The 12,847-nt window shown below is 38.0% G+C and overlaps 1 protein-coding gene across 1 annotated transcript in view; it reads right to left on the minus strand.

Annotated features, from left to right (window-relative positions):
* med13a (mediator complex subunit 13a) overlaps nucleotides 1-11,424 on the minus strand; it is a 123,104-nt gene extending 111,680 nt beyond the window's left edge. The window contains 1 exon segment of the mRNA XM_052035939.1: nucleotides 11,107-11,424. Coding sequence (XP_051891899.1) covers nucleotides 11,107-11,181 — 75 coding nt within the window. The 5' untranslated portion in view covers nucleotides 11,182-11,424.
* Nucleotides 11,425-12,847: the final 1,423 nt, after the last annotated feature.

Consider the following 12,847-nt stretch of genomic DNA (forward strand, 5'->3'; position numbering starts at 1 on the left):
TGAGGGGTTAGTGAGAAACAGATTGTAACAGATTCAGATAAGTAAAAAACATTATGTATATGTCTCCCTTATAGACAGAGTGGAAAAATTAAACCACAGAAGACGCAGAGATTGTAAAGTACTACATCGTAGAATAAGCTCAAAGAAATAAGCTTTAGAAAATGGTAAAATTAAGATAAGATTTTTTATTAGTCACATGTACATCGAAACACAGTGAAATACGTCTTTTGTGTAGAGTGTTCTGGGGGCAGCCCACAAGTGTCACCACACTTCCGGCGCCAACATAGCATGCCCACAACTTCCTAACCCATACATCTTTGGAATGTGGGACGGAACCGGAGCACCCAGAGGAAACCCACACAGACACAGGGAGAATGTACACACTCCTTACAGACAGTGGCCAGTATTGAACCTGGGTCACTGGCACTGTAAAGCATTACGCTAACTGGTACACGACCGTGCCTGCCCACTAATGCAATTGAAAGTCAATAAACCCCAAAAACCTGATGCCCTACATCCAAGAGTTTTAAAGGTGGCAGTTATGGAAATAGTAGATGCATTGGTGGTCATCTTCCAAAACTCCATAAATTATGGAACAGTTCCCATGGATTTAAAGATAGGAAATGTAAACCTACAACTTAAATGAAGTAGAGAGAAAACCAGGAACTACAGATCAACACACTTGACATCAGTAGGTTCTGGTAGTTTTACCACTACTATTAAGGAAGTGGTAACAGAGCACTTAGAAAATGATAGGATTGGGCAGAGTCAACATGGATTTATGAAAAGAGGAAAAAAAAAATCACATTTGACAAATCCATTGCAATTTTGAGGTGCAACTTGTAAACCAGCTGATGTATTGAATTTGGACTGATATACAAGAGATTATCAAACAAAATTAAAACCCATAGTTTTAAGTATTTAGAGTAATATACTGATGTAGACAGAGGACAATAAAAAGTCATTTTTGGGCTGGGAGGCAGTCACAACGGGGTGCCACAGGGATTGGTTCTGGGACCAACTGTTCACAATCTTTATTAATGACTTGGAAGAAGGAATCATGGTGTAATGTATCCAAGTTTGCTTATGATAAAGCTACATGGCAGTATGGGCTGTATGAGGATGCAGAAGGGCTTTAGGTGAATACAGACTAGCTAAGTGTATGAGCAAAAGGACATGGCAGATGGAATACAATGAGGGAAAGGAGCCAAGATATCCACTTTGGTTAAAGTGCAGTATTTTTTTTGTAAATGGCAAGAGATTAAAAGGCACTGGTGTTCAGAGGGATCTAAATGTCCTTGTACACAAATCAAAGTTAATATGCAGGTTGAACCAGTAGTTGGAAAAAAAGGCAGACAGTGTGTTGGCCATTATTGCAAGAGAAATGGAGTAAAATAGTAGAGACATCTTGCTCCAATTATATGGGGTTCTGGCAAGATCACATCTGGAATATTATGTACAGGTCTGGTCTCCATACCCAAGGAAAGATATGGTTGTGATAGGGGGAGTGCAGGGAAGGTTCACCAGACCCTTTTGTGGTTACAGTGGCTTTGTCTTATTAGGAGAGATCAAGCACACTAGTCCTGTATTCAAGTTTCAGAATGAGAGGCAAACTCATTGAGATGTAGAAAATTCTTATGACACCTTTTCTTGGCTGGAGCATTTAGAACCAAAAATCAGTCTCAAAATAAGGGGTGAGCCATTTAGACGATATGAGAAGAAATTTCTTCCCCCAGAGGCAATGAATCTTTGAAATTCACTATGCAAGGCGGCTAAGGAGGTTAATCATTAAGTATGTTCAAGACAGATAGATGTTTTTTCTTCCAAAAAAAGAGATAAAAGGGAATCAAGGTTGAGACATTAGTACAGGAAAGCGGCACTGGAGATAAGAGATTAGCCATAACTCTAAATGAGTGTGGAGGTGCCAAATGGCTTATGCATTTTGTTTCTTATTTATTCAAAAGGTCATGAACATACAGGTTCAAGTAATTCAGCTATGCAAATTTAATAAAAGCACTGTACTAAGTTCGATGCACAGAAAAATGCCTTCAAAAAGTATAATTTGCTCCTTGCTCCATGAGCTAGGAATTGAACTATTCAAGACTCCAAAAGTCAGAACCAATTGACTCAACTGAAACCAGTTGACTCAACAGTGAATCAATGGCAATATTGTATTACTAGTGAATATATTTCAACACAACTTATGCTTAATAAATGTATATACTTCCAAGCAAGCAATTCCTTGTATCTATTGAATACAGAATCCATTTTTAAACAATTGTCAAATCATGCAGGCACTTTTAAAGCTCCACGAAAGTGACTGCTTTAGTCACACATTAAACACCCAATTAGAAGCTACATTAACAAGACATTAAAAAGTTATGGCCCGAGCCTCTTCATGCATAACTGTTCCAATTATTAACATTACAAACAAACATGCAATGCACTTTATCACTGCCCTATATTCCTCCACATTCCCCATTTTAAAAAATAACTTTCTATTAACATAAAGTACAAAGCAGAACTCCTTGCAACCCCAAATTTTATACTATTTTATAAAAGACTTTTCTAACATATCTCCAAAGTCCTTGACAGTCTAAGCAACATGCAAATGAAAATATATTTCACAGAAAAATGAAGCTCAAGAAAATAGTAGTTCTGAAGTGCAATTCCAAGAGTTAATATTGCATTTGGGTTGAAAGTGAAAAAACATACACAATTTATCCCATGTATTCCAAGGATTTTGCTTCTATAGTTAAAAAAAATCCTGGAAGGCAACTTATGCTGAAAGAGAAACACTAACATTTCACGTCTATGGCCTTCTATCAAAACTTACAGACCTACATTTTCAGTTTTTAATTTTATTTCATATTTCTAATACCACTTGACTGGCTAAGCACTTGTGTTTTTTCAAGTTTCCAACATTTGTAATATCTTGCTCAAGCTCATTTCTGAACTTTTTAAAAACTGAAAATCCAGATTATTCTGTAATACTATTACAACAGATATTTGTGGCAAGTAAACAGCAGATTTAATACTAACTTCTCTAACTGCTTTGGAATGTATTGTACAGCCAAAAAAGCACTGCAGAGAACTCTATGTCTGTGTACGACTAAACTGGAATGCTGGGCTGATGTTCAACCACAGGGTGCTGCGCCAGACTATATTATGAATGATTTTACACTCTGGTCAAAATCCAGAACTATATAAAGAAAATTATGTACACTTGCCTCTAAACAAAGCTTCAGATAAAGTTTAAAAGTAACTTCCTGTTTTCAAAATGTTTTGTATTGCGAGTCAACACATTAAAGACTACAGTATTTTAGTTACAAGTTCCTGTCTGAAGGCTGTTTACTCAGAATCTAGCTACTGGTATGTTTTTCTGTATTTTATGGGCAGATCACTTTTCAGATTTATGAATGTAGACCAAATGTTTTTTTTTGAAAACTTAGTGCTTAAAAACAAAATACTCCTGGAAGGGATCAATGGATAGATGATCTGTGGTGGGTGGAGTATTTTTAAAATAAATTGCTCCACTTACTGGATTATGTTCATGCAACTCAGTTGCAGGCAGTGTGATAAATACATTGTCACTTATCTGTCTCACCCATGTACTAATCCTACTGATTAAACATGACTACTGACCAAAAAGCAGACAATCTCCTACATAAAATTTTGTACCTAAATTGAGTGGCCATGCCAAAACCTCTAGGCAGATTTAAAAAGCATCAAGCCAATCCAAAACAAAGATTATATTTATCTACTTTCCCCCCCCCCCCACAATGTCCCAATGCACTTCAAAAATACTTAATTTGCTCAAGTGTAATCATCATGGTGAAGCAGGGAAACAGTCAACTGGCATAAAGTACCAAAGTAGCAATGCAATGAAGTGAATCTTATAGCAATGGTGATGGAGGGATACATTCACTACATAATTAAAAACCAAACTGTTCACATTTTTCTGCTCTTCAAATGATACAAATATTTTACTCAAGAGGATAGATGGGACACCAATTTACTATTTCACCCAAACTTACCACTTCCAGCATTGCAATATTTCTTCAAAATGCATGCCTCAGGAATACCTCCTGACTCAAAGTCCAGATTGCTAGCAAAGAGACAAAACTAATCAAAATAAAACCATATTGAATGTTCAAACTTTAGTTGTAGTCAGAGTAGAAGTTAGTGTAGTAAATCTGTGAAGTAGCCACCAAACACAAAGTTAAAGAGTGACCAACTGGCAATAATTATCTACGCACACATTCTGGAAATGCTTTTGAAATTGAGGAAAACTAATTTTTCTTCCCCCATTTGCTTCATTCATTTCAATCAGGGTTCTGGTATAGCCGTGGACAGCATTCCTCAGGCACATCTGCTCCACAATTCAAGTCTAAACATTCATCATTTTGTAAGATAATCAAGCTAATTTTTTATCTTGTAGAATTATTTCACACCAAAACAGCCTAGACTATAAACATCAAAATCTCATTGTAAAGCAAATTCACAGTAGATGCTCTCCTCTTCCAGGTCCCACCCCCACCAGCTGCCACTCCAACATATCTACTCCCTTCACTGTTGCATGAAAAGCAAAAATTTAGAGACCGTTCAAAACATCATTTTAAATACTCTAATATAGATTTAAAGCAATGGGAACCCAACAAATTAAAATACAAGGCATTACTCAACTCTCAGTTCCCTAGTCCAACTGAAAATACACTATTGTAACTACTGCATACAGACAATAACCCAGGCAAGCAGTTACTCAAAGAAAATGTGTTACGGTCCAAAATGTCACAAAACAAAAGTCACCATAAAAGCTACAGAAATTGGAGCGGAGGTGGCCAAGAGATGGCCTGATAGAGATACAAAATTGAGGGTGATAGACAGGGTAGATAATAAAACTTTTTCACCAGGTGGAGGTGTCTAATACAAGAGGGCATAGGTTTAAAGGTCAGAGGTAGGAGGCTTGGAGGGGAACTTTTCTTCTACACTGAGGGTTGGAGTCTGGAATGCACTGCCCGAAGAGGTGGTGAAGGCAGACACTTGTGACATTTAAGCAGCATCTAGACATGTATTTGAATTGCCAAGGCAGAGAAGGCTACAGACCTAAATGTGGGCAAATGGAATTAACATAGATAGGAACAACAACAGCATGAACACAGTGGTACAACAGCAGCTTGGATTCAGTTGGCTAAAGGGCCCGTTTCCACGCTGTACAACTCTAGAATCAATTGCTGCAGTTTAGCTGAAAAGCATAGGGAAGTAGAGATACAATATTTTCCACATGCTTGGATTCCTTCCCAAAAAGCTTGCCGACCTGCTGGCACATCATGCTTTAAGCAAGACTGCCATGATGTCTTATACAAAACTTACTCAAAATGAAAATGAACTCTTACTTCAGACCAAAAACAAACTGCTGGAGCAGAAATCCTCTCCATCAATATTTCTTTAATTAATCTAGATATAAAAGGTGGAATTTTTTGTTTTGATCCTCAATGATCTTACAGTACTTTCAACCGCACTCATCACCAGTCTGGTTTCAGCAAGTCCCAAGAAAAGCCATATACAGGCACAGAACTAAGTCAATGACTGTGCCCATCTCAGCATAATAGCAGCTGCTCTCCTAACTGTTCCTGAAATACCATTTCACACAGACTTAAAATTTGGATTTAAAAAAATTATCACGTGCTCCTAGAATGCTCTACCCAGCAGAGTGGCAAGGCTAGCTAATGTCTGCAGTTCTTCAGTTTCCTGCTCTTAGCCTTCATCTAATCAACACCATACTTGATGGGAAAACAAAAAGCGCAATTATACCATGCCCCACACATTTCCTAAGAGTCAATTTATTGAAAGTAATATTCTCAGAAGGCAATACAGATCTCGTTCCTTTGGGAACAGAATCAGAATAAATACAGGAAAATCTTTTTGAAAATGCAAAGCACTTAAAATTTTAAAATTTAATTATCCGACTTAAGAATACGAACATCTACTGAATTTAGATATAATACTGAATTAATGTTGCTGTATTAATTTTAGGAATTACTATAATGGTATTTCAGCATATTACATTTTTCTAATAATTAGTCAACTAACTTTAAAAAGCAACTACAACACCTCATGCTTCATGTCACTTACCGAAATGAGAGACAACAGCGAACCACAGCACATTGCCTTTCTAGGAACATAACCTTTACAAAAACACATTCAACTTCAAACAGTAGTTGAACAGTATAAATAAAAACTTCACATTAATTAAACCATCTTTCCTCAAACCATCTTTAAAATAACTAATCTATCTATCCTACCATCCCATCAAAAATCACGTAGCTCAGCCATTTCGTCTTGTGCTTCTGCGCAGAGTTTTGGGGCATTTCCCCCCCCCCCAAAGTTAAAGGTACTAAGTAATGATAGCAGGCTAAGACAGTTTAATTACAGCAAAAGAGCAACTTAATTGTGGAATAAAAATAAGTTCACAAAAGAAGATTTTAGTATATAGTATTTCTTCCTTCCCATGCAACCCCATCAATCCACACATCATTATGTCAAAAATAACTGTTCAAAAACTTCCAAAATGGTGAGGGAAGTAATTATTATAATTTGCAGCTTTTACTCCCCACAAGGCATGGCTCATTTGGATGTGTTTCAGTGCAACTGGGGACAAAGGACAAACAGGTGCAAAAACCCCAAAACTAGTATCACCTCCAAAGAAAGCACTTTATTCCTGCATAAAGAATCCCATCTTCTGTTTAAATAGTCAGCTAGTCCTGCAGGAAGTACAGAACACCAGATTATTTACGTTTTAAATCTTGGGAAAGTAAAAAGCATGGAAGAGAAATGAAAGTACAAAAACCCATCCATGTAATTTTCTCCTTTCTGGTGCTCAAGTAAAGCCATTTATTCCAAATTCTAGCAAGTTCTCACCTCAGCTATTCTGCATACAATAAGACAAACTATTCCTCCACACACGATACCACGGAATTATGGATTTCAATGGTACTCTGCCACATTAAGCAGTACAAGTGGTCCTCATAGGTAGATCCAACCAATAGCTATTATGACAGTGTATTGTATGCTGACCTTGTATTACAGCAGAGCTAGATAAGATTCATTCGCTTCTAAGCACTTCACCTGTACAAATACAACAAAAATAAACACCAACTTTTAGGCACAAGCCTACGAGTTGGTCACACATTCAAAATCAGAGACTCCTGACCCACTCCAGAAACAAACAATCTCAGCTAACCCTCAAAGCAGTGCTGATCAAGTACTGCATTGTGGGAGGAACCATCTTTCATGTAAGAAATTAAACAGAGGCCCAGTGTAACTGGATGGATGGAAAATATCCCACTGCACTCTGAGCAGAAGGAAGAGGGCTCTAGTGTTAACAATACAACTTCAAGTAACAACACCACAAGCTAATCCGCTAGTCATTCATTAGGATCTGTCTACAAAACAGACTACACTGCCAAATGAGTTAATCTCAAGCAATCAAGATATTATAAGGGATCTCAATGTCTCCAAATAAAGAAAGTAGGGTTCCTATTACACAATATTAACTCACAATCACTATGGAAAGTGCACATTGACGAGGCTAGCAAAAAAATGGAACTGTAAAGTTTCCAGTATCAAACAGCTTATGAATATTCAGTGCCCAAGTCTGTAATTGAACGTGCTGGAGAAACTACATACACAAGCCCCAACAAGTATCATCACATTCAAAAAAGGTATGGCAGAGCACTGGAAGTGGGAATTTAGTACAAGTACTTTGAGATGCAAGATGCAAGAAACTGCACCATATTAAAAAACAGAATCAGGTAACTTGAAACAAGAGAGACTATATTCACACGCAACATCCTAGTACAGACAGGACAAAATGACTACGTCAGCTTGGAGGAAAAATTATGCATAGTCAACCCGAGATCAGAAACTTGTCTGAGGAATAAGACAGGTTAGGTTCCTTCCAAATTCTACACGACTCAGTATTTACTGTATTTGGGGGGGAAGAGGAGGAGAAGGAATATCTTTAGGTTTCCTTTTTCAGCCAGAACAGTACCTGCTCTGGTTAGATATTATCTTTCTTAAGCTGATCTGATGAGATCACCACTGGGCAGCAAACTCAGATTCAAAAAAAAATGGCTCCCCAAAATTTAGAAAAAGAGCAGTTTATAATCTCAGCATCAATAGAGAGCTGCCAACCACAGGAACCCAAATTATTGGCTGGCTATAGACTCAATTAGAAGCCAGGCTTCCTGGACTTGAGGCTTGAACTCAGCTCCCCAGCCTGAAAACAATACTTTATAATCAAGCCTTTGCAGGATATTTCATTAGTGACTTCACAGAATAGACCTATAGCAAGATCAGATTTGCTGGTCAGAATGTCTATGTACATGGATTTATTCAAAAACAGCTCTGCTCCTCCTAAATGCCCCTATTAGGGAGAGAGTATTGGTTATATCAAAACAGCACAACAATTGTGAAGCACGATGATGTCCTTCATTGAAATTATGGAATGAAACCAAAGTGCCATTACTGGAATAGGTCAATTGTGGAAAAATTAAGACAGCAAAACAGAATAGCCTGATAGAATGGAGAACAAATACTTAACACTGCCCCTAAGATGTTGTTTCTTTTAAGAACTTTAGTCAAAGTCTTGGCCTCAATGTAATGCTAAGCATTACAGATCAGAACATGTTGATACAATCATACTGGGAAAGACACAGCTAAAAATTGGGCAGCGAAAAAAAATGGACTTTGAGGAGCATGGGAACAGGAGGCAGTAGGGAAGAATCATAGCACGCTCTTGATTGCCTTCTGTTAAATGAAGATGGGGTTAGGCTCTATGACTTATGACCCAGGAGATGAATTAAATACTAGTATTCTGGTGACATGTAGAAGAATGGCAACTCTGGAAAATTACCACAAACCAAGCATCATTCATGGAGTCAACTCTAGCAAAAGTCATAGATCTGAACACTGCAGATGGAAATCATTCAGCCCAGAGTCCGTACCACAAATGCCATCAGGAAAAAAATAAATCTGCATTTTTGCCTTGAAAAAAATCAATACATAAACATAAATCAGGTTAAACCTGTTCTAGATATCTACTCTAGAACAAGTAACATTATTACTCTTAAAACATATGGCAATTGGGAAAGTGAACTTTTCACGAAGAATGGATCTTCAATATTCAAAGAGTTTCTCAGGATCTTGCTGCAAACCAATATTTTTTTTAAAAATTAAAGAAAAGTTCCTACATCTAACCAGAAGGATCACAAGTTCGAGTGTCGGTATTCTTAAATCCTGCTTCTACATTTTTTTTGGAAAATGAAGCGTGTTCTCTCGTTTTCATGGGTAGGTGGGGCAAAGGAGGGTGGGCAAGAACAAATCTGTAGGAAATAGTAATATTCTCAGTCCGTTTGATCGTATCTCCTGCCAGACACCAACAAAAACTACAACAGTCATGAAGTCTGCAGCTCAGATTATTCACGTTATCTCAGCAAAGGAGGAGGAATCAAAGCAATAAGAGTTCCTCAATGGATCCAAGATCACTGGGGGAGGGGGAGCCATAGAAAAGTAGAAAAACAGCCATTTTAAAATTAAATCTCAATTTCACTTTTCTTGGTGACTTCCTACAACATTTATAGCTTGAAATGTGGAATAGTGGGAAGCCTTTTTTTTAAAAATCTTCCATGTTCCACAACTCATCCACATTTTCTTCTTAAAAAAACTAAATGGTGACACGTTCGACTGTAATGAGAGTAACTAATCATTTTTAGAAGACAGCTGGGCAGCCATATTAAGGTTTCCAAAAAAGCTTCTCAAAAAATGTTAAAGATTATTTAAGACTCCCACAGGATCAACAAACTCCTAAACTTTCCATTCCACTACCCTTTACTCAAATTCAATGTTAATGAAAGCAAACATACAATGCAGGCAAGTTTTGTCAGCTTGGAGGAATGCAATGGCCACATTTGTTCAATAGCAATCAAAAACACTGCTTTCAAAATAACTAAATACCTAAATGTTAATTTCACACACAATGCACTTCTGCTGCCTTGCTCAAAAGGGAAAATGGTGCCTGAACCACGGCTTCCACTCAATACATTTAGAAATACAATTTAAGTGACCTTTGACAACTTTCCCTAACTGCGAATTAAAGACTTTCCATTCCAGAGTTTTTTTAAAAAAGTTACATGTCCAAAAAAAACATTTGTTACATTTAAAACTCTTAAAACCCCTGAACCTCCCTCATCGGTTGATTGGAATTTTCATTTTGAAACTGGTTGCTTATCTATTTATTTTTTGCTTTTCTCTGGGGGTTTTCAAAAACACTTCCCTTTCACGATGTAGTTACTCTATTCGCCTCCAGAGTGAACAACGACAGTGGCGGGGGTGGGGGGGGGGGGGGGGAGAACTAGAGATGAGAGAGAAAGAATAAACATAAAAAGACTGTATTCTATATGTAGCCCTTCATTATACAGTTACCTTTTATAAAGCACACTTAAAATCGCCCGAGATAAAATGACAGCCTGGGAGCCTACCGCAATTTTAATGTTTTTTTAATGATATTTCACCAACTCTTGTTCTGTTTGTTAAAATACCTTCTCCCAGTTAAAGTGGAAAGGGCAACAAACGATTAAAGCATTTTTATAAAAGTATAAACCAGATATCCATCTACAAGTTTAAAAGGCGATCTTCATTACAAAGTAGTACATGACAAGAGGAGGAAGAGTCAAAATAGCTTTTTGTTATAAATTTGAGAGCGGTTACCAGTTTAATATTTACCCGGGCTAAAAATGTAGTTTTATTTTAATTACTAAGTAGGAAAAGAAATACTTTTTTCCCTGTCAGATATACAGGAATTTTCACTTCAAGACATCTGCAAGTTAAAAAGGGGGGGGAGGGGAGGGAAGTATTTGGGGAAAGAAGTGGTTGCTTTTAATTTAAAAGAGTGGCTTGTATTTTTTCCCTCTTGTCCATTGAGAAATGTGTATTTTAAATGAGGTTACAGGTATTTTCACAGACACCCCCCCCCCCCCCTCCACTACGCCTGAGTGAAGGCCGTGGTTTGAAAATGGCTGCGCGACGGCCGCTTCAATCACTCACCAGAGAGAAGAGGTTCGAGTAGCAATCCTCCAAACTCGCCCCGTTCGCCACCCAGCAGCCGGACGAACTCATCATCACGATCCCTGCATCGTCCAAGCAGATCTACCACGCACTTCGAAAGGAAATACATACACAAGAAAAATAAAAGTCTTCCCCTCGAGAAAATTCCCTCAAATATTTTCTCCACATGAAATCTGAGGTGTTTTATTTAGTTGTCCTTCCTTTTCTTTTGCTCCCCTTTCTCCTCTCAGAGAGGGGAACGAGGTGAAGGCATCTGTCTTCTGTCTTCTGTCTCCTCTCTGCCTTCCCTCCCTCCCCCCCCCCCCGCTCACTCGCCTCTCTCTTGGCGACTCAGGTTTGTGTTCAGTCCCTTCCTTTAATGGGAGCCTCAGTCCCAGACTTAATGGCGGAGTCCCGTCACGTGACCGGCTCGGCGGCCGCGCTTCCCCGGGCGGCCGCTTGGGGCGCGATGGAGCGCAAATCAATTACAACACTTCCCGCCTGGACCACTTGGGGCGCTGAGTCAGCCAAAGACACTGCAGCCCAGATAGGATGTTACTCATTTTTATTTATATTTCCACCCTGTCCTTTATTTTATTAAAATACTTAGTAAGTGATCGCCCTTCCTCCCTTTCTATTTCAAATGGTGTCTGTATTTAAACTTTCCCCACACACAACTTTCACACTAAACCCTACATCAAGGGCTTTGAAAAGTTTCTAGAGATAAATGTACTCCTGCCAGTTATTTCTAACTTGAGAACAGCTGAAGGCCAAGCAGGGAAACAAAAACGAATCAGGTAATGGTTAAAAACAAAACAGGTTGCTCATCACTCAACGTGGGTGATGCATCAGATCTACAACTGTTTATGCATTTTTAATAAAATATTTTTCTCAAACCACAAAATTTGCTAATTTGCAGTCTGGCATTAATTATTCTCAATGTTTTCTGACTTAAGTGCCTTCAAAAATCTTTTGCAATTTACTTCATAATTTCTCCTTTTAAAGTAAACTGTAAATCCAATGGAAACAATTTACTTTTTCTTGTGGGGGAGGAGGGAAGAAGGAAGCTTCTCGTCTTCTGTCACATTGCAATACTTTCAATATAAACACTATGCATTTGTAATTAAAAATCAAAACTCTGCATATACTGAAAGTCTGAAAGAAACAAAAATGCTGGAAACACTTGGGTCAGACAGTACTTGTCAAATGCTGCCTGACCAGCTGAGTGCTTCCAGCATTCTATGTATTCTATAAACAAGTTCTTTTTATTTTTATATTTGTAAACAATGTCATAAATCTGGAATCTGAAATAATAGAAAATGCTGAAGACATTCAGTGTGACAAACATTGGCTATTCCACTTTCCACAGATCCTACCTGACCCAAAACGTTTCCAGTATTTTCTGCAGTTATTGTTTGCAAATACTTTTGGGCAATGAGGAAAAGGTACTGCATCAAGAACGTTATGTAAACATTGACACTGCAGAAACTCCTCGCATTGAGCCCAATCCCAGCTTTAGATAGCCAAAAGGAAAATAGTTGCAACATTGTAGAGAATTTATCTATACAAAAAAGTTAGTAAGTCAACAAATAGAAAAAACATGCAGAATTCAAGATGCTGCAATCCCCATGGGTTACAATATGTCTGGCTTCAACCCAAGAGAAATCTGATGAGCTCACAGACTCTTTATAATCCCCTAAGGGGCACAGACAGAGTCAGAAAGCCTACACTTTAAATTCAC

The sequence above is a fragment of the Pristis pectinata genome, chromosome 21, assembly GCF_009764475.1.
Source record: "Pristis pectinata isolate sPriPec2 chromosome 21, sPriPec2.1.pri, whole genome shotgun sequence".
Taxonomy (NCBI): Eukaryota; Metazoa; Chordata; class Chondrichthyes; order Rhinopristiformes; family Pristidae; genus Pristis; species Pristis pectinata.